This window comes from Vitis riparia, chromosome 4 (assembly GCF_004353265.1).
Source record: "Vitis riparia cultivar Riparia Gloire de Montpellier isolate 1030 chromosome 4, EGFV_Vit.rip_1.0, whole genome shotgun sequence".
Classification (NCBI taxonomy): domain Eukaryota; kingdom Viridiplantae; phylum Streptophyta; class Magnoliopsida; order Vitales; family Vitaceae; genus Vitis; species Vitis riparia.
The window spans coordinates 1,285,775-1,313,036 of record NC_048434.1 but is presented as its reverse complement, the minus strand read 5'-3'; the positions used below and the strand labels follow the sequence as shown (position 1 = coordinate 1,313,036).

At 34.5% G+C, this 27,262-nt stretch overlaps 3 protein-coding genes across 4 annotated transcripts; 1 reads left to right on the top strand and 2 right to left on the bottom strand.

The window, feature by feature from the left end:
* Positions 1-5,051: 5,051 nt before the first annotated feature.
* On the top strand, positions 5,052-13,264 carry LOC117913678 (RNA-binding protein 1-like). 2 transcript variants are annotated; one of them, XM_034828728.1, is made up of 6 exons: positions 5,052-5,142; positions 10,290-10,411; positions 10,496-10,799; positions 11,203-11,234; positions 11,959-12,040; positions 12,823-13,264. In XM_034828728.1, exons 1-6 carry the CDS (start codon positions 5,100-5,102, stop codon positions 12,927-12,929), a joined length of 690 nt encoding a protein of 229 aa, XP_034684619.1. In that variant the 5' UTR covers positions 5,052-5,099; the 3' UTR covers positions 12,930-13,264. The 2 variants fall into 2 exon arrangements, with proteins under 2 accessions (XP_034684619.1, XP_034684618.1); XM_034828727.1 differs by having other exon boundaries at positions 11,173-11,234.
* Positions 13,265-14,347: 1,083 nt separating this feature from the next.
* Positions 14,348-17,036, bottom strand: LOC117913004 (protein ALP1-like). The gene has a single exon (XM_034827840.1). It carries the CDS (start codon positions 16,788-16,790, stop codon positions 15,336-15,338), a length of 1,455 nt encoding a protein of 484 aa, XP_034683731.1. The 5' UTR covers positions 16,791-17,036; the 3' UTR covers positions 14,348-15,335.
* Positions 17,037-19,084: 2,048 nt separating this feature from the next.
* On the bottom strand, positions 19,085-27,087 carry LOC117912979 (peptidyl-prolyl cis-trans isomerase CYP57). The gene is made up of 10 exons (XM_034827806.1): positions 26,831-27,087; positions 24,452-24,630; positions 24,276-24,377; positions 22,967-23,076; positions 22,707-22,848; positions 22,135-22,357; positions 21,376-21,415; positions 20,444-20,636; positions 19,856-20,002; positions 19,085-19,319 (listed from the first exon to the last, which is right to left on the bottom strand). The coding sequence occupies exons 1-10, from the start codon at positions 27,048-27,050 to the stop codon at positions 19,179-19,181; spliced, it is 1,497 nt and encodes a 498-aa protein (XP_034683697.1). The 5' UTR covers positions 27,051-27,087; the 3' UTR covers positions 19,085-19,178.
* Positions 27,088-27,262: the final 175 nt, after the last annotated feature.

Below are 27,262 nucleotides of genomic sequence, written 5' to 3'. Positions count from 1 at the left end.
ATTCATTTTCATAAATTTAAATTAATTTTTAACATGTTACTTAAATGACGGGATGCTATACAATATTTTAAGTGATAATTGAAAATATAGAAATAATTTTAAAATCTTTTATATTACATGTAAACACCTTGTTTTCTTAAAAAATAAAAAAAAAAATTCTATTTTTTCTGTTAAACATATTTTCTTATGTTTTTTGCTTTTAAAAAAACATTATCAATTAAGGTCTTAATTTTTTCATTTGAGTTTTTTTTAAATATATATAAAAATAAAAAATAAGATTGCCATTGCTTATCTACTAGTAGTCAATGGTGACTCATTGTTTGCCTTGAAAGTAATATTTTTTAAATGGCACTTTTCTTAGTTTGTCAATTAATGATAAAAACATATTCAAAATATAAATAATTTTAATATTTAAATTTATTTTTATTATTATTATTATCATTTAAATAATAATGCCATTTTCATTTTTAAAGTAGACAATCTCAATCCATGATTGGTCATGGGCACCTTCGGTGAGCCATGATCCTCACCAACCAATGCGAGATGCTGTCTCGTTGACCGAGAACTGTACACTCGTTGACCGCTTTTACCCAGACAGACCGATCTCGGTGTATGAGACTTACACGGTAGGTTTCCCTTTCCATATAAAAACGACACCCACGCACAAGTCATTTAAATTGAGGAATTTACAGTGAAATCTAGCTGTGTCCTGACGGTTTGCGTGCTACAGTACTCATCCGCTGTGCGCATTCCCATTGTACTTGTTTGGAACCGATGACGTGGCTGATCTTGATTAGACCTTATTTCGGATTTGACACGCTGAGTTGGACTAAACGAATGATAGATTGAAACTTATTCGGTTGTAGTTTAAACATGTGCTCCTGAACTACTGTACATATTTCTGCTGTCTTTTATTAAGTGGAAGGGTTTTATTAAAATAAGGGTGAACCCCACCTGACATTAATTAAAACTAAAAATATAAAAATATTAAATAATATTCCCTTGCAATTTACAAAATTCATATTTTATTATTTATTACCAATTTTTTTAATAAATTAAAATTCTCATTTTATCATAATTAATAATGGACATTCTTTTGGTATTATTGAAAAAGATAAGGAATAAAAAAATAATTTATCAAAATATTTAAATTAATTGGTGTAATTTTCTTTTATGAAAAATATGTTTCTTTGAATGCAAATGATTAAAATATATTTTTGTTTAATGTAAGAAAACTCTCATTAAAAATATATTTATATTAATTGAATAATAAGATTTGTATTTTTTAAAATAAAAATCTAGGCAAATAAATTAGTGTGGATTAATTAAGATTTGGATATTATTTACAAATCTTTAATATGTCATAATAAAAAGATTGATATAAGCAAGAAAACTTAAATAAAAACATAAAAAATGTCAAACCCTATTTTTCCCAAATGTTATGTTTGATTTCAAAAAATATTAAGGAAAATAAAAAATTTTAAAAAAATAAATTTCTCATGTTGGGTTTCTATAAAAACACAAAAAAAAATCAAATATAATTAAAATATTTATAAACTTATCTATTTTTTTAATTATTAAATTATTATATTTAAAAGATAAAAAAATGAGATTAAAGAAATATAAACAATAATTTATTATTTTAAATTTTATTTTTTTTATTTTCATCCGCTTTTTCTTTCATCATGTTTTTTTTTTTACTCTATTTTATTTCTCTCATATTTTTCCTTAAAATTTCAAAACCATAAAAATGCTTATTATGGGTAAAACAAAGTAAGAAAAATGTGAAGGAAAAAAATTAAAATTTAAAATGGGATGTAATAAAAAGAAAACTAGTTTTTAGTTTCCATAGTAGTCAAATATTTTTTATTGAAAAATTATTCCTAAAAATGCTAAATAACCATTACGAAACCAACTCTCTTAAAATGTATCAGCTAAACAAGTTTTAAAGAGTATTAATTAAAATAAAAACAGATTAAAAATAATTAATAAAAAATCAAATTATTAAAGGAAAAGTGTGTTGTAATGTTCATATTTGAAAATATACGTAAAATGAGAATTTATTTATTTATATTTTAAACTATATTATTAGATTTCAAAATATTTGTTTTTTTTTATATGTTGTTAATGATACAAGTAATATCTTTTACACAGAATACAAAATTTTAATTTTTTTTTATGGATTTATCTTTTTCATTTTTTAAATTAATATTTCCCAATTACTCTGCAATTGACTAAATTCATATTTTTATTATTTATTATCAAATTTTTTTAATAAATTAAAATTTTAGCATTCTTTCTTTTATAAGTTTTCACAGTTGTTGTTGTTTTGTTTTTTTTTCTGCATAATTAATAATGTAAATCTTTTGGTATTGTTGAAAAATATAAGGAAGACAATCAAAAATTAATTGATCAAAATATTTAAATTAACTTGTCTAATTTTCTCTTTTAAAAAATGTGTTTCTTTGAATGCAGAATTATTAAAATATATTTTGTTTAATGTAAGAAAACTCTTATTTTAAAATATATTTGTATTAATTGGATAATAAGATTTTTTTTAAAATTAGATGCTAGGCAAATGAATTAAAGTAAATTAACTAAGATATGGATATTATTTATGAATATTTAACATGTCATAAATTCTTATAAAAAGATTGATATAAGCATGATAAAATTAAATAAAAACATACAAAATTGTCAAAACCTTTTTTCCCCCGATGTTATGTGAGAAAATAAATGTTATGCTTAAATGAGAAAAACACCAAAGAGGGGGTGAATTGGGTTTTTAAAAAACTTTTTTAACACAACAAATCCAAACACAATATAATAAAAAACAAAGAGATAGATTTAGATAATTCAAACTTGAATTTTATAGTGGTTTGACACTTTCTTACTTATATCTACTCTCATCAAGCTCTTAACCGAGTGAGGGTTTCACTAACTTGAAGTTTCAACCAAGTTTTTAAACTTTTTTACACTTGGATTCCGACTCCAATGGATTTTTATACAATCTCTTTAATATCTAACTTTCTTGAAGTATTTAATACTCAATTTTAACAATTATGAATCCCTCAACCTAACTCAATATTAACTCAAATACAGATCTAATTTAAGATGACTCACAAGGGTGCACTAAAGATATGCAAGTGAAGATTTAACGCACCAATAAATAAATTAAAACTTTTAAGGCAATAACAATTTGGTAGACAATTGATTGCAAGTATTCTCTATCTCATAAATGAAGTGAGACTTTCAATTTATAGGTTTCTAAGCTTGAGAGCCAAGAAAACCAAAAAGCGGCCTCAATTGGTCGAGCTAAGGGTCAACCGTTCACTAACCATTGGAGCATTTAATACTTTGGTAGGTTACTGTTGCCTTGACTGGAGGTCGACCGGGAATGAGGGAACCTTAACTGAGAAGGGAAAACTACTAGAAGAGATAAGTGTGTTTTTGACACTCCTCAACTAGACAAGGGCAGCCGATCAACTAGTTTCGTGACCGGTTGAGCCAATTGGCCTATGCCTCAACCGGTTAAGCCTTTTGACCTCAAAAACCTATATTTTTTAATTTTTTTCCTTTCTAATACTTAGACAAAGTCTTTAGGTAAAGTAATATGTTAATTTTGAAACGTTTTGCCTAAGGTACATTTGATAAAACTCGAGTTTTAATGAAATCATAATTTTAAATAATAAAACGAGTTTTCAAAAATGCATGAAATTATATGAAAAACCTAAGTGCACCCATGCATTCATCTTACATTTGTTTCCCATCAATAAAAGTCTTACAAAAGTCTTGATTTTGTATTCATTTGGTCATTTAATGAATTTCTAAATTTATATCTAGATTTTTTACCATTCAAATCAATTAGTTACTTAACAATGATTTATTATCATCAAAACCTTATTAGGAAAACCCTTGGACTAACATTATGTTTGATTTCTAAAAAATAACAAGGAAAATAAATAATTTTCTCATGTTGGGTTTTCTATAAAAATACAAAAATAAAATAACATAAAATAATTAAAATATTTATAAACTTATGTATTTTTAATTATTAAATTCTTATATATAAAAGAAAAAAAAAAGAATGAGATTTAAAAAAATAAAAAATAAAAAATTATTTAAAATTTTTCTTCTTCACTTTTTCATGGATCCTTTTTTTTTTCGGTCTATTTTATTTCATTCACTCTATTTTTTTTTTTTTTCAAAACCATAAAAGAATCTTATTATGGGTAAAAGATGTAAGAAAAATGTAGAGAAAAAAAATAAAATTTTAAATGGGACGTCATAAAAGGAAAACTAATTTTAGTTTCCTTATTAGTCAATTTTTTTTTATTCCTAAAAATTAGTTTCCTTATTAGTCAAATATTTTTGTTTTTGAAAAAAATGTTCCTAAAAACACTAAATAACCATTACAAAATCAACTCTCTTAAAAAAAAATATCAGCTAAATAACAACAATTTAAAATAATTAACAAACAAAAAATAAAATTCAAATTATTAAAGGAAATTTGGGTATTAGATTTCAAAATATTTGATTTGAAAAAAAATGATTATTAAAAAAAATTAGCAGAAAGATATTTGTGTTTCTAATCATTTTTAAAAATCTATAAATATGATAAAAATATATTTTATTCATTATTTTTAGTCTTCTTATATATGAAAGAAAACATTATTTTTGGACTTAAAAAGGAAAACTTTAATCATATTTTTGTAAAAAAATATATATATATTTCCATCTTATTCAAAATTTCATAATTAATTATGAGTTTACTATTTGTTATATTTTCAATTTTCATTTAGTCGTTAGTAGAAATAAAGATAAAAAATATAGATAAATTTAATTTTTATATTTTTCTTAGTATATATATATTTTTAATTTATGTAATTGAAAAAATCAAATACAGATTATTTTCCTTTCAAGTTATTCTAATTATTAATGGATCCCCAAGTTGGTATAACCCACATACCCGACCCGTATCCTGTTATAACCGGGTCACCCATTCTCACACTAGCATAAGACTGCAAGAGAGGGTAAAGCATTCAGCGGGGGCGGTTGATTTCATTTTTCAAAGACCTACCAAAGAAAGGGGTAGAAGCATGGCCGATCCGTACTGGAGACGCGGTGCACCCTCAGACAGAGGTACATTTTCTTTCCCGTAACCCTAGCTTGCTGTTTGGCTGCCGAGAAACAGTAGGAAATTGAAAGAGAGAAACAGCAGAATCATGTTTTATATCGTGTTTATCTGAGAAGTGGTTGATGTTATCTAAATCCTTAAAAAAAAATTAGTTTCTTTCATTTTCCTACTTTTTCTCATCAACCACACATGTTCCGATCAAACCACAGCTACGTGCTGGTTCCCGCTTCGGTTGGTTGCAAAAGAAAATGAGGTAATCAAGAAGAAACCGGAATTTAAGTTAGAATTTTGAGCTCTGTGAATTTAAGTTAGAGTTTTGAGTTTTTTTTTTTTTCCATGTGCATGTGGTCTTAACTTGATAATGTCTTTTGATTTACACCTGCGTTTCTTTGTGAATGATCGCTAGTGTTTTGTATCGTGTTGTCTCTAATGTTTGGAATTTCCATGAGGCTGTTCAGATGTTGTTTGGGCATCGTAGACGTTCATCATCTAATTTTACACACTATTTGAAGTTGACTTGGCGAGTGAATTTGACTTCATTGGCATTACAAAAACAGTTAATTTGAAGTAGAAAAACGGTTAATTTTCAACAAATATAATCAAATAAGAGACCCAGGGAAGCCTTTTCGTGAAACCAGATGATTGCAAACACCTCAGACTTGCTACAGCTTTCCTCATACTTGTCCGGACAGGTAAGTGAGCTGATCAGCATAGTTTAGGTGAAAAAGGAAAAATTACGTATTCTTAGCCGTTACTAGTGCATGAATAAATGGGCCACTGTTACTCATTCAATGGAGGAATAAAGACTTCACAAAAGACGCCGAGAGTTACAATGCAAGCTTATATAAATTGTGGGAGGAGCTGAATTTTCCCTAGAAAAGCCACGCTTGGACTAGCAAGCCAGGTTGAATTGTTCGGGTTAGGTCTGTTTGGGACATAGTAACATAGCATGTCTGGACATAGTCTATCTGGATATAGTTTGTCGGACATAGTTTGTCCGATTGGTATGTATGGACAATAGTTGTGTTTGTATGAGAGAAAGATAAACTCCTACAAATTGTTGAATGTGGTTTTGAATCTAACTATTAGCAAAGTTGCAGTATGACATCATGATGGTAGTAATCCTAGTGTGAAGGGAGGGTTTGGAAAGAGAAGTGGCAACTAGCAAGAATGAAAGGGTGTAGGGATATTCCTAGTAGTATGATTCCTTTATAATGGAGTGAAAGGATTATATTGGATGCAGTGCTAGGGATAGCGGAGGTTTTTGTTTCATCAAACAAAGGAGCATTGCTTCAAGCATCAATAGGAGCATTAGTTACATCATTGATTGCTCAAGCATCTTATATGGCAATAAATGTTCCAAAACAAGTATGAGCAAGCATGTTAGTTGATATTTTCTCTCTTTGGAGTGGTTTGGGTGATCACTCGTTTGTGAAAGGAACCTTTTGAGTTGATATGGCTCTTTCATGAGAAAGAAATGGAAAAAAGCTTGGAGGGCCACTCTTGTGCCTGTTTTCAATTCTTTGGAAGGAAAAGGATAGGAGGTCTTTTATTGATGTTGAGTAGTGAGGCCAAGTAATCAAATATGATTTTTTATGTATATTTTTTGAATTGGGTTAGGGTGTGCATAGGGGACCACTCAATGACTATGATAGATGTTGTATATTGGCCGAACTTCAAGTAACGAGAGGGACTCTTTATTTAACTTATTCTTGCCTAGACGGGTGTCTTCTGTATACATCATGTGTCCTTTGTGCACCTCCTCTCATGTGCCTTTAATATATTTTCTCATTTGCCTATGAGTCTATGACAAAAAAAAATGGAAATAAATGTTGTCATAGTCGCATTTGCCTTTTCCACCTCTGTAATGTTTGATTTGTATTTATGGATTATTCTTTTCTTCTTTTTAAGGTAAACGAAACAAATTGTGCTGGAAAAGCGTCTAACAAATGGTGGGGGTGTAGTTCATGTACGTATGATGTGTACAAGTAACACATGGAAAATAGACAGAATACCTTGGCTAAACTACTCAATCCTCATATTGTCCACAAAATCCAGGAAGGATCAAAGTGAAAAGCCCATCTCCCTGCCTGACCACAAAAATTAAATCTTAAGCGCCATGTCTTTTAACTCCATGCATGACCACTCCATTCTTCCATTTTGTTCTTTCCAAGTGATCCAAAATATACATAATGGAATCAACCTCCAAATTGCCTTGCACTTGGCTCCAAGAAGAGAAACATGCTAGTTGAGAGGGACATCTCTATTCATGGGGAAGCACCTAAGACATGCTGAATAATGAAAACACCATAGACCACCAGTGGAAAAGTCCACTTGCAGTGAATGAGAGCATGGTGTCATAGACTTAGGCTTTTCAAGCTCAAGCGAGGGTCATTTGGAGCTGGGTGTGACAATGGGCTGCAGATTCAAGGTCTTCATTGCAAAGACAACTGGGCCAAACTCTTTTCTTTTATGAGTTGGTCTAAAGTCAACATTTTTTCCAAGTCACTTTCCATGCAAAAACACCAACCTTAGTGGGTGCTTTAGAATTCCAAATCAGTTTGGTATTAATGATGGAAGTTTCAAATGAGGCCAGAGATGAGTTTGGAGAGTTATTTTCTTCTATCAACCTTCCATACCATTCCATCCTCCAAAGTCACTAGATATAGAGAAAGAGTTTAAAAAGCTGCAAGCTTGCGACAATGAATCATATCCGTTAACTTCCAATCTAAAAGGTTCATTCTAAATTTAGGGTTTTGGTGGTTCCTATCCTGAAAATTTTCCATCAAAGCATTCTTATGGATTGCTAGATGTAAAAGCCCCAAAATTTGATTTTTTAGGGTGTCCACCACACCAAGGGTCATGTTAAGACTTTACTCTAAGTCTCTAAGCCTATTGCTGATGGTAAATCTAGTGCCTAAGAAAAAACTAGCGTCAGCTTTCCTAATGACTTTCCATAAACTTGAGCCTTGAGTGTCCCTCGCTTCAATAAAATGCCACCCCTCTCCATTTCCCTACTATCAACCTCCTTTAAAAGTTATCTTACTCTGCAGCAGATCTTCAAAGCCATCTACTCAATAACACCTTGTTGAGAGTCCCAAGGCTCCTAATACCCAAGCCCTCAATGGACTTTTTAGAGTATACAGTCTACTACCTAACTAGATGAATTTTCTTTTAAAGGAGACCTCCACCCCATAGAAATTTTTTCTAAGTTCTTTCCAGTCTGATCCTCATCTTCCTTGGAATTAAGAATCTCAATAAGAAATAAATTGGAAGGCTAGAGAAAGTGTTTTTTAACAAAGTCAGCCTCCCTCCCTCCCTCCCTTAGAAAGGTATTGATATTTCCTTGAACCTGCCTCAATTGGATCCCACACTCAAGAGGACTTGAACTGAGTTCCCAATAGCATGCTCAAATACTTGGTGGGAAAGGTACCCTTCCTACACCCCAATTGATAGGCCGAATACTCCAAATCCTCTATCCTTTCTACCAATAGAAGCTTGCTTTTTCCTAATTTGATTTTCAAACCTGAAACAGCCTGAAAACATAAAAGAACCCATTAGGCATAAGATAACTGTTCTTTAGTTGTGTTACAGAAAGAAACTTGTCATTGGTAAAGAGAAGATGTGAAATCTCAATCCTGCTGCTCTTTAGGAGCCCACCCAACCTTAAACCTGTTGATAAGAACAGTTTCCACTGCCCTTAGAAAACAACTCAAAACTTCCATCATTAGAATCAACAAATAGGCAGAGAAGGGTCTCTTTGCCTTGAGCCTCTCGCGTTTTGGAAGAAAACTGGAGGGAGCACCATTGATTAGCACAGAGAACCAAGCCCTTTAGATGCAAAATCTGATCCAACTAACCCATTTCTAACTGAAGTCCATCAACTCCAACAGTAAAAATGGTGACTCCCAACTAGCATGCTTTTAACTCTAGAATCAAAAACCTCATTGGCAAAGAGGAGGGTGTTGAAAATTTGCCTTCCCTTCACAAACACATCTATGGACTTAGAAATCCCCTTTCCTAAAATTTTCTTATGCACATTGGCCACATCTTAGCCAACAACTGGTACATCCTGAATGTCAAATTGATAAGCCTAAAATCTTTAATATCCCCGCACCACCTATCTTAGGGATCAACACAAGGAATGGAGTGTTCAATCTCTTCTCAAAAGTATAACAAGAGTGGAAGTGTGGAACTCAAGCAAAAAATCCATCACCTCAACTAAATGGCATTCCAACATTTTTGCCAAAAAGGCAAGGTAAAATCATCAGGGCCTGGAGCTTTATTGCTTCACAACTTGCTAAGCGCCATGTGAACTTCCCCCTCAATTAAAGGCTTTTTCAAGCCTTCATTGTCCTTCTACCCCCAACTGCTTGAGAGCCTCCCTGTCCTCAGTACAGAAAGAAGCATCTCAAACAACTGATTTATTCCCTTCTTCAAATTAATCTCATCAGAGCACTAAAAAAAATCCTCATTCTGCGTATGGAGTTGAATCTCCTATGAGCATTTCTTGCTATATGAAAAAATTAGCCTTCCTGTCCCTTTTAGCCATAAAGCACAAGATTTTTGTCTGCAAGATGTTTCCTTCATCATACCAGCCTGCTATAATCTTAAATAGCTGAATTTCTGGTGTCTTGCTTATGAAGAAATAAACCATCCTCTCTTTCTTTTGCATCCCATTTTTTTATCGTATCACATAAGCTTTACAGGTAGCAATAATGCCAAACACCTCCCTGTTCCCATGCTTTGAGTCCTCTTTAAGAGCTTTCAGCTTACATGCAAGCTTGTGGCTAGCTGACCTCCTAGGCTCATAGCTACTCCACCAACCAGCAACTAATACGGATTATTCATCATAGTGATATTCATCTTCTCATTAAAGATACTCTTGCAATTTATTTTACATGGATACTACCCTTCCAAGCATCACTGTTGATTGCAATGGAGCCAAATGAAAGAGTGGAAGCATAGACAAGAATGGAAGAGATGGCATTATTTAACAATGTATTATAGATTTTCATAAGCTTTTCTGATGAGGTTCTTTTATGGTAGATAATGCCCTTGTGATGAACGGTTTGTCTTTGTCTCTATCTCCTATCATTTCTGTGTGGATCTTTATACAAATGTCTTGATTAGTTGCCCTTTTTTACAACAGGCAGCATTCCAAGGTCCAGCTTTCCAGGCTACTTGCCGCTCGATCCATCTGTATCAGCAGCTCATCATTTGTGGGGCACTAACGATTTGCATGGCGCTCCTTCAGATTACCCACCAAAGGATGTAAGAACTTTTTAAACAGTGATTTAGACGTCATTCTCTTGATAATGGATTAACAGAAGAATGAGTATTTTGTTTCTTTAATAGATCTTACCAGTGTGGCCTGGGGCTCATGACTTTGATGATATTATGGGTATCAGAGTTCCCCCAAAACCTGTAATTGGTGGATTCACTGCCACAACAAACATTAAGGGCTACCCAAATCCTGTAGAAGATCCAAATTTAATAGGTCAAAGGCGAGATGTTGCATATGGTATTAGTCCAGGCATTCCAGATATTGAAAGGCCCAGTTCTTTGGGAAATGTTGAAAGCCTTCCACCCCCTGTGCAGGAATCAAATATTCTTTTTGTTGACGGGCTTCCAAAAGACTGTACCAGACGAGAAGTTGGCCGTATCCTTCAGGCTTGTGCATGCATTTGTCACATGTAGGCAGGTGTTTGGTTTGTGACATCTTGATAGCACCTACCCAGTGAGGGGAATTGGGTCACAACCTAGAAATGAAAGTTTTATTTCATTTCAAATGCATAAACTGTTAATCTTCTTAGCATTTGAAATGATGCTACTTGGATGATTGCATTTATGGGGTAATTATTAGGATTTCCAGAAATGACATTTTTTTTTTCACTTATCATTTGCCAGTCATTCTATTCTACTGGAGATTCATTGATCTTCAAATTGTATGGAAAATAAACTGTATTTTTTATGCGTGCCCAAAGTCCCCTAAATATCTTTCATATCCCTCATTTAATCCTTGACTTGTAAAGATCTTTTCCGACCGTTTATTGGTTTTAAAGAAATCAGAGTTGTTCATAAGGAGCCCAGACATGTAAGTCTTCTAATTAGCCTTTTTCTTTTCAGTTAATCAAATAATCCCTTTTTTGTTTTGTTTTGTTTTTTTTTCCTTGGATTATGGATTAGACTTGAAGTGGAACATGTCTGCATATTGACTCGTAAGTGGTTTGGATGGTTGTCTGTATGAGGGATATAGGCAAATAAGTATTTTCCAGTTAACAAATAGTATTCTCTCTTAACACGTGTTTAGAAATTATGAGGTTTTTTTGGAGAAATGGATTGGAGGGGGTTTTCATTTTTTTGATGTTTGGTTTGGGGTTGGGGTGTTGTTATGATTCTTTTTTGTGGTGGGAAGTGGGGGTGGGGTGTGGGCAGGGGGCTGGGTAGAGGCAGGGAGAGTGGAGATTGGGTGAAAGAAAGACTCTCAGAGGGGAGGGAGAGAGACGGGTATTGGAGGTAGATTAATGAGGTCAAGTTTAAACTTCTTTCCTCATTTATGTAGTTTGCATATAATTTAAAGTCAATCCATTTCCTTGTATATCAAAGGCATTTCAAAATTTTCCAGTCCCACAAAAAGTAGCAATCTTCTTGTTGTAATATAATAGTATAGAACATTTAGACAAACAATTATGATATACTTATCAAAAAAAAAAATAGTATAGAACATTTAGACATGGCATGATGCTAGGATGTTCTCATCCTATAACTATGTTTTCTTTTATGTTTTCCAGCTCTTTAATTAGACAATTGAATTGCAGAGTGGAGATAAGGCCATGGTTTTGTGCTTTGTTGAGTTTAATGATGCAAGTTGTTCTCGGACTGCTTTAGAAGCCCTTCAAGGTAAAGTATATTCATTAATATTTGATAATTTTAGATTACTAACTGGTGTGGAAACATTCATCCATATTTATGTGGGGTATTTTTTTTCCGTAGTGAGGAGACTGAGGGCCCGTTTGGCAGCTATATGAAATAGTTTTCAGAAACATTTTCATTCAAAAATGAAAACAATGAATGCTTTCGTTTTTTAATCAGTCTAGCATATTTGAAGTTTCAGAGTACAACATTTTGACGTTTTTTTTTAAATGGCCTATTTTATGCCATTTTCATTTTTTCTTTTCCTGTTTTTCGAAATATAAAACGGTTCTCAACTCTGCTGGAATACAGAACCTGATCCATTCCTATCCTCTCTTTCCTTTTTTTATCATTCTCAAGTCAAAGAAAAAGATTATCTTTTTACCATTTCTGCTGCTGTTCATTCTTTGAGAATTAGAAAAATCCTTTCCAAGTTTGAGTTTATTCATTTGGAATCTGTTCTTCTACTTCATTGATTCGTTTGGTGTTAGATAGAAAATCCCTTTTAATTTATCACTAATTTCATGCTTCAATTCATGACTTCATTATTTCAATTGGTGTTAGGTAGATCCCTTTTAATTTATCGCTAATTCCATCATGACTTCATGACAGCCTATGTTGTATTTTATCTAATTCCGTTTTGTTTTTATGAAAAATGAATTCTCAATTTGTTACATAATGTATTACAAAATTGAGAACAATGGATCCATTTAAAGTTATGCTGTGAACATCACTTGATTGTGTTGACAAACATCTACCTCTTCCTGCAGGCTACAAGTTTGATGACAAGAAACCCGATTCCCCTACCTTAAGGATCCAGTTTGCGCATTTCCCATTCCGTCTACCATCTGATCTTGGGGTCCCTCTCTCTCTCTGACCCACAAATGCACAGCTGGGATGAAAGGCAATCTGATTTGCATCCAATTGGTTATAATACAGAATAAAATTGATGAGCTTCTACATCAACGATTACAGAATTCTGGGCATTTTCAAAACGTAAACTATAGAAGGTTCTTATATGCTGCCTTATATATTGTTCATAAGTAGGTAATGTTAGACTCTTCACCAAAATCATCATATGAGAACTGTACACAAATGGCTCGATCCGGGTGATCCAATTTACCCTTAATCTTGACTCAGCTATCTGATTTTATTATCGTTGGGAGACATCAGCTATGCTATTTGATTGAAGTATCTTATATTGCCGTACCATTTTTTTGGGCGATGCATGCATTTTATCGCTTAGCTTGTGTGACAAAACCTGAATTCATACCGACCCGAAAAAAGATTAGATCTGCTTAGGGTATAACAGCTAGCACTAAACATCCATGATGTCACCCTTATAATATGCCAAGTTGAAGAGGAGGCATGGAAATGGCCTTAGCCGATGACTTTAGGCAACTAAAATACATGACAGGGGGGTCTGTCATAATTTAATCTTGACTCGATAAAGAGAAACAGATTGAGAATTCACAGGTTATAAAATTCTCCCGACTTGACCCCTTCTTCCATCATTTTATTCTGTGGTGTTATTTAAATTTGTCAACAGAGTGCAACCCACGAGAATATGCTTTCCTAGGATTCTGAAAACTTGTTTGGGGCCATTAGACAAAATCCAAAAATTCCTACCTTCATCTTTAGTCTATACTGGGATGGAAAATGGATATGAAGTATGCAGATGCATGGAAATCTGATGTTATGGAGGATGGTAATTCCAGTTGATGGTTAACCGGGTTAAAAGAATGAATCAAACACAACCTAATTATTAAACATGACACAACATATATAACCAATTTAATGATTGGGTTGAATTGAATTTTGTTTGAGATAGTATGATTAGCCTCTCAACATGACGTGTTTACAAATTAATTGACCCGTTATTCAAAATCCCATTTTAAATAAATTAAATGTGAATTAAAAATACTATGAATTATACCCAGATTAATCAACTTGATTATAATACCTTAATTTAGGTTAAATTCAAATTGATAAAGAAAATTTATTTATTAAACAATTTATGAGAGTCAATAACAATTTTATCCAAATGCGATTATATTCAATTCAAATTTGCAAACGACATATCGGGTTTGTAAATTGTGTCAAACTTTACCACCTCTAGACTTATGTGTTAAGATGAATGAGCCGACCCCATTGCTTCCATTCTTGATTTATTTTTAGGGTTTGAAAGAGTTAGTAGTACACCATCCTGCAATTAGCATATTCATTACCGGAATCAATTAGCTACAATCTTTTGCCAACACTCCATCAATATAGAAACAAATATTAGCATAAAGAAACATGGAATCCAAACCTCCATACAACCTAACCTATTAATAAATCCCTTTGTAAATGGGTTTTGTGGAACTAGTCTTAAAAGAGTAAGTACAAAGCAAAGAACAAGACACCTCACCCATCTGCATACACCTTTCTTAACTCAAATTCTCACCAGAATGTAAATACAACCACTGGCTCCACATCTGCTATATGCCCCAACTGTAAAAGAAAATATTCACATGTTTGAAGATAGATCTCTCAACAAGCTATGCATATACATGGGTTTGGTTGCTTGAAAGTAGATCATCGGTTTTGTAGATAAGCTCAAGGGGCTTGATTGATGTCGACTTGAAAACGATTTCTCTCCTACCCTATTCCCCTTATTTAAATGATGACAAGAGATGAATATAGAAATATAGAAATCAGAATGCTCCAGAGAAACAGAGCATAACAGAACACAAGGAGGAGGAGAAAGCACACATGGTTACTCAATCTCAGCTGGCATCATTTTCTTAACACAAAACACCATGACATTGACACATTTGATTGCCACAAACAGTTGATTGTGAACCGTGACAAAGAACCAATCATTTCCCGTGCTCAATCATAGCGTAACAAACATAACAATAGGCAAAAGAGGCAGGATTTTCGGTAGTTTTTTCACACGAGCTTGCAATGGACTGTTCCATATGCTAGAGAAGTTCATGGTTTGAGAACCATTATTGACTACAGAAGAATAATGTAATGTTTGATCCCTCATTCATATCCTAATTGGTATTCAAGTATGGGACCTGAATTACAGAATGTCTTTATGATACTATATGGTATAGCTTAAACCTAAAACACAAGTCTGACTAAGTTCATCGATTTGTCAGAGGGGCACGTATCTTTTACAGAGTCCCTATGACAAATTACAATGAATTGAGTATGGGGTTGTTCAACAACAAACATGAGCAGCTACAGGAAGAAAGGATACAACCTTTAAGAGTAAAATTAAAGTCTTTTTCTACTATAGGAATGCAGTGCCTGCAAGGCCATGGTGGAGAAGATTGTGGGCAATTGCATCTCTGGCCTTCATTGAGGTTGTTGATCTCAATGGAATCTCTGGGATCATCTCGTCATCAATGAGATCAATCCTGAGTTCTGGGTCCATTTCTTCGTTCTGCAATTCGCAAATGTTGTGTAACACACAGCAGGCCCCAAGAACCACAGGGAGGTCCTGGAGTTTCACCTCTGTTCTCTTCTGCAGACAACACCACCGCGCTTTCAACCGCGCAAATGCCTCCCTAGAAACCCTCTGAATCTCCCCAATTTTCTCATTGAATGCATGCTGTGTCCAGGTGAGATTCTGCTGAGTGTAAGGCACCATCACCCAATCCATTAGAGGGTACCCTGAACCTCCAACAATCCAAACACCCTTCAAAAGCCCCCCATTAGCCCTCTGATAAAGGGCAGATTTCTCCAGCACCTGATCATCAGGCATTGAACCAGGCCACCCAATGCATACATCAGTAAACACCCCTTTTGGATCAACAACACCCTGAACTGTAATGGAGTAAGAAGTCTTCTGGTTCCTCTCTGTATGCCTCCTATTGAAATAGGCTGCCACACTGATCTTTGGGGCTATGATTGGGATATGGGTGGTATACATAGAGCCAACAACATTGGGTATCCCTGAAATTGATTCAAACTCATCCTTCATCCTCCTCAATGTCTCCTCATCTGGCCACTGCAGATACTTGGGCATCAAAACAGTCCTTATAGCAGAACAAACCTCAAGAACAAGCTTATGGCAAGTGGATATCCCTAAACCGAACTTCTTTGACACAAGCCTTAGAGGCTCACCAGTCGCTAACCTCCATATACAAACAGCCACTCTTTGCCTCACAGGAATTGCAGCTCTCAACATGGTATCCTCCTTTGCAACCACTGAATTGAGCTCATCACATATCATATCAAATGTTGCTCTGCTCATCCTAAAGGCCTTTCTGAACTCCTCCTCTGGAAACTCTGGCTTGTTGCATTCATCCCACCAAGCTTTGGACCTGTCCTTCACCCATAACCTTCTTGCACCACTCCCAGGCTTGACTGAACTGTCTGAAAACTCAAGAGAAGCGGCTCCAGCAGCACCGGCGGCAGCGGCAGTGGTGGCAGAGGCTGAATTGCAGCGTTTCCTCCTAGCTCGATCCATATCATCCAATTCATTGTAGTAGTCCTGGAGATTTGAATAGTAGTCCATCATGGCTCTGGTCTTCTTCTTATGATTCTCTTCAAACACCATCTTCTCCTCCTCCAGAGTCCTGTCGAACTCCTCCTGATCACGCTTCTGCTGCTCTTCCAACAGCAGTAAAGAGGTGATAATCTCCTTCAAGTCCCTCTTCTTCCCCTCCTTCACCACACCCAAGGTCCCTTCACCCTCATCCTTCCTCCTCCTTTTCTTCCTATTACTGGTACTATCATTCATTTCTGAAACTGGGTATTCAGACAATATATAGAGACACCAAAAAAAGCAACAGATAACAGCAAACCCCTTGTGGAACTTGAGGAAGATGAAGCAAAAAGGAGAGGAAATGAGCAAAGAAAGAGATGGGAAAGTCGTATGCTTCGCTTTCAAACTGTTGGATCAAAGCAAGAGTGTGAACACAAAAATTGAAAATCATGAAATGGGAATGAGAAGAAAGGCATTCATATTATATTTATACACGCACAAACATATCAATATGGACACTTGTATGGAGAGAGAGAGAGAGAGAGAGATGGGGGAAGAGAGAGAGAGAGAGGAAAACAGCAGATTGATAAAAAACGTGTTGAGGTGTGAACACGGCTTTTGGTAGGTGTAGGACGGTGGCGATTCTATAGATTACGCGGCTGGATTTGGGTTTTTTGGGAATTTGAGAATTTTATGGGGTTTATGGATTTTGGATGTCCCTTGTGGGAATTCAGTGGAATTTTTCTGGGGATTGCCCTTTTCAAAAGTATGCAACAATTTTTGGAAAGTGTGGGCCTTCCTTGCTCTTAATTAGCCGGTTGCTTGCCCCCAAAATCATAGTTTTTTCAATCAACACAAATTGCTAATCTTGTCTACTATTCACTTCTAAATGCTAACTCCAAACTCATTTTGTATTTGTACATATTTTGAGCAAATAAAATTGCTCATTTCCAAATCCATTTCCTAGTTGAAGAGACATGGGTCTAATTTAATAGGTCAACAATTGGAGTTTTTTTAGATACCTTACAACTACAACTTTTATAAATTTTTTGGTAGGAAAACGAAAAGTTATTAATCATATAATAATTTTTATAATTTTTAGACATTTTTTGGTTTTCATATGGGAAATTAAAAGATTTTATAAAAATATAAATAAACGAAACTAAGATACGACAAAATATATAGGTGACCCGATACATTTTTTTGGTCAGAAAGACAGAACCCTAAAAAAATTACTTGTAGGGTTTGATTTTTCTTTTTCCTTAACTAACAAGACTCAAAAGATTCCTTCCATCTAATTATGTATAGGAATGGCGTGAAAGTAGGATGTTCCAAATTCAAGGGTCAAAGGGTTTTTAAAGGCAGGGTTTGATTATGTGACATGGGATTATATTAATTCAGAGTACTTATTGATCCTCTAAATTTTATTGAATATAAAGGAAATAATTTTACAAAGAACTCAGTTCCAAAGGGGCAAAAGAGAGGAGAATGTGATATTTTCAATCTAGAAGAAGATTTTGGAGAATGAAAAGGGACAAAAGAGAGAACGTCCAAGACTCCAAGTCATCCAAAAGAAAAGTAAAGAATTAAAGAAAGGGGCTGTATTCAAATTTTTGCCCAAAAGTCTTCAGTGTATGACAGAAAAAATACAAGATTTGCCTCCCACCCCCACCACTAAAATCAATCCAAAGTTCAAAAATTTGTATTAAAAGAAAAAAGGGGCAGAGGTGTGATGACAGTTTGCTGTAATGTTATGGGGATGACAGCTAAATCACAAGAGTCACCTGCATGGGAAAGCTCAAAGCCAGGTCTGACACTGTGACGGAGTCAACAGTAGCCATGTGCTCCTCCTCAAAACGCATCGTTTTGACAATTTTGAATCAGTCCAAAACTGGTGAGGCATTGAACTCTCCTGGTCTAAAGGCCAAAAAGAGGGAAACCAAACAGCTTTTTCCTTCTGTACCAAGATTCTATTTTATAGTCCAATGTTTGAAATTATGCAAGTCAGTTAGTGGGGTTGGCCAAAATCCAAAACCCAGTTCACACCGCTACCACGGAACCCTAATTATTTGACCCACCAAGTCCATGGTCTTCGGTCAGTCATCTGAGCCGACAAAGCTACAGGGCACTAGTGGGGATGTTTGGATTGTTCAGTTCAAAAAGGGCAAAAAGAATCCAAATGTCACAAAAAGGAATGAAGTTCAAAGAAATTTCCTGGGAATGGATCAATCTGAAAATGACTAGTTCTTCAACAAGAAGTTTGCTCTGTTCAGTTCCATAGCATGAAACAAAATACACAGAACTTGGGTAGAATTTGGTTGCTACAGAGCCATTTCAATAGCAACTGTTTAATGGAAGTATGTACAATGGTTTTTGACCCTACCCATAGTAAGCTAATCTTGAAAATGTGAAGTACCTCAATTTGAAGGGGACATGGTCACATTTTGCTGGAAAATTCAACTCAGGCTCCCCTGGTTTCTTACAATTTTTTTCCCCGAATGACACCCTAGAATCCATGATGTAGGCAGATGATGTGGCTTCAATAATCAAATCACATAGCGAAGACAAACAGAAGGGTGTGACTCAACATCAGCAATTCTGCTTCGTGTTGTTATCACAAGCACAAATGATTGAGGGATGAGTTTATGTAAGAGATTTGCCAGCCCATTCACGTTCCCGTCGTTTTTGCTTGGCTTGCATCTTGTTGAACTTCTCCTTCCCTTTCTCCAAAAGAGGGTCATGCACCGCATAGTCATTTGGGTCATCACTACGTGACATGCGGTCCTGAAGCATTCGTAAAATAATTCAAGCCACATGATAACTCAAAATCTGGAAAATCTTAAAAATAAGGATTTCCATCATGTCTGAAATAAGTTTCAAATGGGTTTACCTTAATTCAATACCACCACCATATTGAGTTAGTCTATCTACCTCCATCTATAAAGATCATTCATAGGATTTCATAGAAAAAAATGCTCTCATAACTTTCTATTCTATTTTTGCTTTTCACTTTGTAATATTCTATTAAGTTACAAACATGGATTTGTACATTCAATTCCCACCAACAAAAATGGAGTTATTTTAGAGTGCTGTTTGGTAGTAGAAAAGAAAATATATATTTTTTTTTGAAAATAATTTCTGAAAACATGTTAGCCAAACAAGTTTTCTATGTTATTCTCATGTTTCTAGATTTTGAAAATAGAAAAAAGGCTTTCATTTCTCCTAATCATGCTAGGCCCTTCTTTCATGTGATTTCTAAGTATCCTTTAAAGAAATGAAAGGAAGTTGTATAGGAGATGCAGTAGGAGTTTTAAGCTTACCTTGCCAGGCTCTGGTGTAAACTTTAGCTGAGTTCCTCTCAAGCTATATATATCATCATCTTCATCACCTTCAACCCTAGACTCGGTTTCTGAGGCAACAGGTTTTGCAGAAATCTTCTTTTGAAACCTCTGCAGTTTTGCTAGCACCTAATAGTAACAAAATCCAAAAATAAATAAGAATGTAGATCCAAATCTCAAAGATGAATTTTCCTTTCAACAAAGGAGCATTTCATCTGTTGTTGGTGGATGTATCATCAAGTAGATATGGCATGGAATATGAAGGCACTATTCTATCAAAGCAAGCAAAAAACAAAATGACATGGCAGGAGAATTTCTTTGAATAGGTTCTTAATATGATTTACATTTTCTCAAGTTTCCAATTCTTTCCCCGATTTTCCTATACAGTTCCAGTTTGTTTTCCTTCACAAAACTGATGTGCATGTTCCTCAAATTCACTGATAGTGCAAGCACATATTCCCACTGTTTGTTTCTTTTTTTGCTCCCTAACATGTGCTTTGCTACTCAGATCATGAAAGCAAAAGACAAAATGAAGTACAAGAAGGAAAGGAAAAAAAAGGAATAGCATACTTCATCTTCACGTCCTTGTAGTCTGCGCTTCTTCTGTTTCTGCAACTGTCTTTGCTGTTCAGCTTCACCCAAAAGCTGTAGGTCTGCATCTGCTTTAGCCATGCGTTCAGCTCTGGCTTCCGAGCCTATTCCCTTTTTCCTCAATGCCAGCTTTTCTACTTTTGGCCGGTCATCAAAGGTTTCAGCACTGGACCTGATGAACATGAAATTGCAATCGTGGGCAGTATCAAATATAATTGGATCTAAGAATAGTCAATAAGTATAGAATCTCAACATCGAATCAATTGATAAAAGGGAATTTAGATAAGCTGAGTTTGGAAGGTGCAGTCAGGTGTACTTTATCAAATATCTTTTTTTCCTTTTTCTTTTTAGTGGTTGTTGAACTGCTACCAGCATGTTTTAAGAAAAATATCTAATCCTTTTTATTTTTTATTATTAATCTAAGATATCATAGATTCTAAGAGATGAAAGTGATCATCATCATGATTCTTAAAATCTGATTGTCAGTTCATCTTTTGGCCCCCAATAAATCCCTTATTTTGGAACTACCTCCATTTTAATCTGTTAATCCCCTCTATTCTCTTAATTCATATAAGATATCTAAAGTGCTACTTATACTCCCAGTAAAATGTATCTACCTGACACCTGAATAAAATCCCCAGCTGTCTTTATCATTCTTAATTTTGTAAAATTTTTATCTGTACCAATGAAACAAAATCAGATTCAAGCATATACCCAAAAAAGTTCGAATAGATTCCATAGTACAACACCCTTGTGTGCGTGTGCTGCATGAATGCCCGGGTAACCATATGTAGTAGGCATTAAGCAAATATTCATGTACCAATAAAGAATGAGAATCCCATGAATTATCAGGGAAAAGGTGTTCCTTCAAAACAAATGCAAAAGTCAAGGAACTGAATTAGAACCTTTACCTTGGAGTAGAGGTTTCGTGGTCCTTCAAGTTACTATTCCCTGTGCAGTCAAAAGATGTGTCAGGACAACTTGTACAAATAACATAGTCAATTATAAAGAAAAAATCATTTGAAATGGGAAAAAAAAATTGTATAAATAACATAGCCAGTCATCAAGGAAAAAAACATAGTTTGAAATGGAGGAGTGATACATAAACATGGAAATAAAAGATGACAATGTTGAGTTAGTTTCAAGTTGTTGGACTATGTTGCACCATTTTCAAGGTTTGGCTATTGAAAGGGGCCCACCTTTTTCAAACAATAGATTGATACTTAGAATACGATGTTTGAAAATCCTATTATTTTTGTAAATTAATAAGTGATGCATGCAAGCATATGAATAGCTCTACTTTGCATATCCATCGTTAACAAAGAAGCAAACCACCTTCATGGTCAAATCATAATACTTTGGGAAGAGAAAAATCACTCAACATAGTTTAAATCATTTAGACGATGGTACCAAGAAACTCAGGCTACTGTTATGATAATGAACCATCTGAATTGGTAATACCATTAATCCACAGTATCAACCAATCTCTATGAAAGAATCTAAGAAAGCGGCATCATAGTCTGATGTCTCCAGTGATGACAACATTCGCACAAGCATTAATATCAACTAAATCTCCATGCTAAATCCAGGAAAAAGAAAAAGAGTCTGATATTGAACAGCCAAAGTTAGAGGATTGACTCACAGAATCCTACTCCAGATAAGTAAAGTACCTTTGTTCAACTTTTGCTTTGTTGGTAGATCATCAAGCTCCTTCCTTTTTCTTAGGATCTGTTGACGCATTCGTGCATCAAAGTTTGCCTCATCATCATCACTATGGTCAAGGAAGTTAGAAAATTCAGATTCTGATTCTTTCCATGATTCTTCTTTCTTCGCGCTCAGAGCTTCCCTCACAGATAACTGCAAATCCTTGTTTATTTTGACTTCCGAAGGGTTCTGCACTCAAGAACTTGTTTAGAGATATGTATCATATATCATTAATTGCTTATTGAATAACAAAGACATGGTTATCCTTTTAGAACAATAACTAGTTTAGCTTTCAGTAACAATAAAAATTTGAAAAAAGTATATAATAAATTATTAAAAATAAAAATAAAAAATACAAGTTGATGGAAGCTAATAACACACAGGCAAAAAGATTCCTCTAAGTAGATCAACGAGATTTAGGAAAGCTTTTCATGTTGCATTCTTTCCCCTTTTGGTATGTAACCTAGAATTGAACCTAGAAACTGTACATGCCATAGTGATCATAACAAGGCATTATAAGAAGATATTAGATCCTTACCAATTCTTTACTTGGAATTTCCCCCTTGAGGAGACGAGGATCATTTAGTACATCATGACTACTCTTTATCTTTTGCTTAACAGCTTCCAATTCTTTCTCCTCTTCTTCAGCTTCTTCTCCAAATGAAAGCAAATTCAGCTTTCTGCGTTCTCATATAGAAAGAAATATACTTTAAACAGTATGATAGGCAACATAATACACAATGCCTTGTAAAACAGTTTCCCACTAATATTCCATTGGGTTCAGGGAAGAAAACTTACTTTACAGCTTTCTTTTTCAGATCTTTGTTGTCAATATCATTAGTGGAATGGGGCAAAGACTTTGCAAGTGTCTTTCTTGGAACAAGATCATCAAACGGATTCCATAATACCTAAAACAAAGATTTTAAGAAGAGATGTGATCAATAGAACTTCTTCCAACAACATAAGTGTATAACTTGAGTATTTGAATAGAAAAAGAAAATTCCTGTACCATTAATTTAAAAAAGAACAAAATCAGGAAGTATTGGCCTCTCATATAGGGTTGATAATGGGTTGTGTCATGTTGAAGTAAGAAATAATGAAAACCTACTCAGTCCGAATATGACCTGTTCAACCTGTTTAATAAATGGGTTAAGTTGGATTGTGTATGAATTGATACATAATACATTAACACCTCATTAACATGATTACAACATGTTAAACCCGTTAAAATGATTCATCCCTTAAATCCCTTGACATGATTATAACTCATTAAAGTAGTTAATACGATTATAATCCGGTTAACGTATTTTAAATTTTAAATTTATAAATGTATTATAAATTTACACATTTAATTTTTTTTTAAATTTTAATTACAGTATAATTATAGTGTAAAAAGTAAATTGAAATTTTAATTAAATACTTGTTTATTAGTTTATTTAATATTTTAATCATAAAATATTTTTAATCTTTATAATGAAATATATAAAATTTTACTTATTTAATTTTTTTAACTATATGATATTTATAATTAAAAAAAGTAATTTTATTTTTTAAAAAAAATTAAATTTTACAAATTTATATAGGTCCTAAATAATATAAACACAATAAGTTAACAGTTTAAACAGGTCCTAAATGGGTAAATTTAACACAATAAGTTAACGGTTTAAACAAGTCCTAAATGGGTAATCTTAACACGATTAAATAAATGGGTTAGGTGGATTGGGCAGTAAAACATAAACAAGACCTATTTATTAAACAGGTTCACATGATTATGACATAAACACAATTCTATGTAACCCAAACACGCTAAAATTTATATCTTTTTCAAGTCGTGTTGTTGTGTCTTGTCAAAATTTTTCACCCCTACTCTTATACATGCATGACACACACACACACACACACACAAAAACATATATATATATATATATGTAGACACACACACACACTACAATACTATTGATATACCACAAATCATAAATGTTTAAAACCATCCACAACACATGGTTTTGTATAAATATTGCCATTATCATTCAAGCTTTGCTTGTTTGGATTGCTATCCATTTATGATCTTGGAATATAAAAATATTCAAAGTAACAAGAAACTTACCTCAACAGAGATAATCTTTGGGGGTGGATCAACCGGTCGATCATTTTTATCAATTTCAACATCACCTAATCTTGGAAGATTATACAATGAATCCCCAGTTACCTAATAAAATGGAGATGGGTCATCAACATCATAGATAATTTGCAAAAAAACTCTTGAAATAAAATCATCATTACCTTTCCAAAAATGGTATTCTTCCGATCAAGCCAATCACAACGATCCAAGGATATAAAGAACTGACTCCCATTCGAATTTGGTGAGCCAGCATTTGCACATGCAACTAAGCCCCGATGGTTGAACCTTAGCCGTGAATGGAACTCATCAGCAAATGCACTCCCATAGATACTCTCCCCACCTGAAAATATCAACAACCACTGGCATTAATAAAAGCATTAAAGGATAAAAGACATGAATAGGCCAAAGAAAAACAAGTTTACTTTCCCAATAACAGCAACGACCTATAGAAATGGTCCAAACAAGAGGAAAGAAAGAGAAAACAAAAATTCTATATTATTTTTCATAGAGCCCATAAAATTTCCTCAAGCAAATTCATTGAAGATTTGATCTCAAGATGGTATGTGCTGTTCAATGGTGATTTAAGGTTCTGAGGGCAAGAGAGCAAGCATTGAAGGCAATGGGTCTGGAAAGATTAAAACCTCTCCACAAATTGGTATACCAGTAGGTAAACCAAAGGTATCTAAGGTGCATGAAAGTGAAGGCCAATGGTGACATGGCTGTTGATGATTGCAGATCTCCGAATTTGGTTAGCAGAAGGTGAGCATCTGAGTCAGAGAAGCATGGATCTGTGGCTTGTTGGGAGAGTCTGAAGAAGTGGGGGATAGGGATTGAGGGAAAACGAAAGGCAGAGATGATTGGTGGCGATGATGGAATCAAAGCAGTGAGAGCAAAGCTCATATTTGGTCTTCAACTGGTGACTGATAAGATAAAGGCTACTCCTTTCAAGGAGGGGGAAGAGGAAGATCAGGCAAGGCCCAGGAATCTGAGGACATGAAAAGCTGCATGTAAGGATCCACTGCCAGGTGATGGAGAAGGGAAGAGTTAGACAATTGAAAGGCAAAAATCTAGTTTTTCATGGTTGAGGACTGATGTGTCAGTAGCAAGAAGAGGTAAGATGCAGAAGAGGGCAAAGTTCTCTCTCAGTGAGAAATTGAGGAAGATTTTATGGAGATAATGGGACATAGGCCTGCAAGGACGTCCAGAAGCGGGCTAAGAATTTGCAGAAGCAAATTGTTTCGCTTTTCCCAGGTGTGTGGTTGACTCACACCAGATTCATACGAAGTTTACAACTTTTGTGAGCCTGGAAAGAGGTAGTAATTGTGGCAAGTGCTGCTTTTTGGAAGTTTTGAGGTCCTTGTTAGCTGATGGCTAGTAAATCATGACTCACGTTAGAAGTATACCACACCATTATTTTTATAAATTCATAATTTTGATAAAAGTGTTGAATTTTCCAGAATTCTGTGGTGTCAGTTGAGTTGCTTTGAACCCTGATCTTGTTTAATAATTAATCTAATTCATATTTCCATCTGTAATATCAATAAAATTTCATAAAGAAATGATGGGTGGATGCTGTTGGATCATGGAAGGAAGAATATACTTTGTTCTTTGGGCTCAACTTTTCTGAGTACACATCTTACAGCTTATTCATATAAAAAAAAAAAAAAAATCAAACAGAAAAACAATATAAATCTATTCTAACACAAGCCCAGAAATACCTACTTCTGAGAACTGATCCTACTATAAAGAAGCTAGGAAGATCAACAAAATGACAAATCAAGAAGAGAAATCAATACACTTCCAGGTATGACAAGTAATTGGTGAAGGTGATCATTTCCCCTTAGAAGAAATGTCATGGGATATAATCAAAGAGTGTTGTCAAACACTAGTGTAAACCAATGTATAGATTACATGATTCGCCTCGGTTTATATATGTCAAATGATACATAATAGAGCTAGTCAAAACATGAATACAGAAGCTCCCAGAGAGTATACTGTAGTAGCTATTCCAGTGAAATCCCAAAACTCATCTCACCAATTGTCTTTCTAAATACTCCAAACCTTACGGAAACGAGACCCAGGTCCTTTATTCACAACACAGAAATATCAACCAACACCATATGAAATTGACCCAATTCAGAAATTCAGAATTATAACCAATTTCAGGAATCATACACCAGACACAATCGAATAGCATTCGCAAGCACTAGACTCTAAGCGCAACCACAGATTGCATGATTCGCCTTAGCGTATACATTGCAAATAGACCATGATGGGGCTAGCTATAGAATCCATGGACAAGCTCACAGATGCTAAACAGTAAGAGTTATCTCAGTGAAATCTCAAAGACCCACATCGTCAATTTTCTCACTGACAAACACAGTAATGGATATTCCAGTGGAATCTCAAAGACCCACATCCAAATTTCTCATCCACAAAGCACATACGGGTAACCCAACCCCATTTAAAACAGACCCAATTTCGGAAATTGAAGCATACCAAAATTCCAAATACTATGTATAGATAGGGAGGGGGCGTACCGGTGCCGGAGCCTGTGGGGTCGCCGCCTTGAACGAGAAATCCTTTGATAATGCGGTGAAAGATGGTGTTATCATAGTAGCCTTCGAGGCAGAGCTGGACGAAGTTTCTAACGGCTTTGGGAGCCTCTTTGGGCCAAAGCTCGATATCCAAAGGACCGTACGTCGTCGTCACTATCACTTTCCCCTTCGTCGGCGGCTCTGATACGTATACAGACGACATCGTTTCGGGTCTCAAGCTTTCAATTCATCCACTGTTCTGCGCTGAAAATCCTCCATATCCGGGATCTAAGTGGGGAAAACGACGTCGTTTTCTCTGCTCCTGGGAAAATAAAACACACGTGAGTTAGAAAATTTTGAATGATAAATTTTAAAAATGACTCATTGAAATTAGTTATTAGATGAATAAGAAATTTTTTAGATTTCCACTAATAA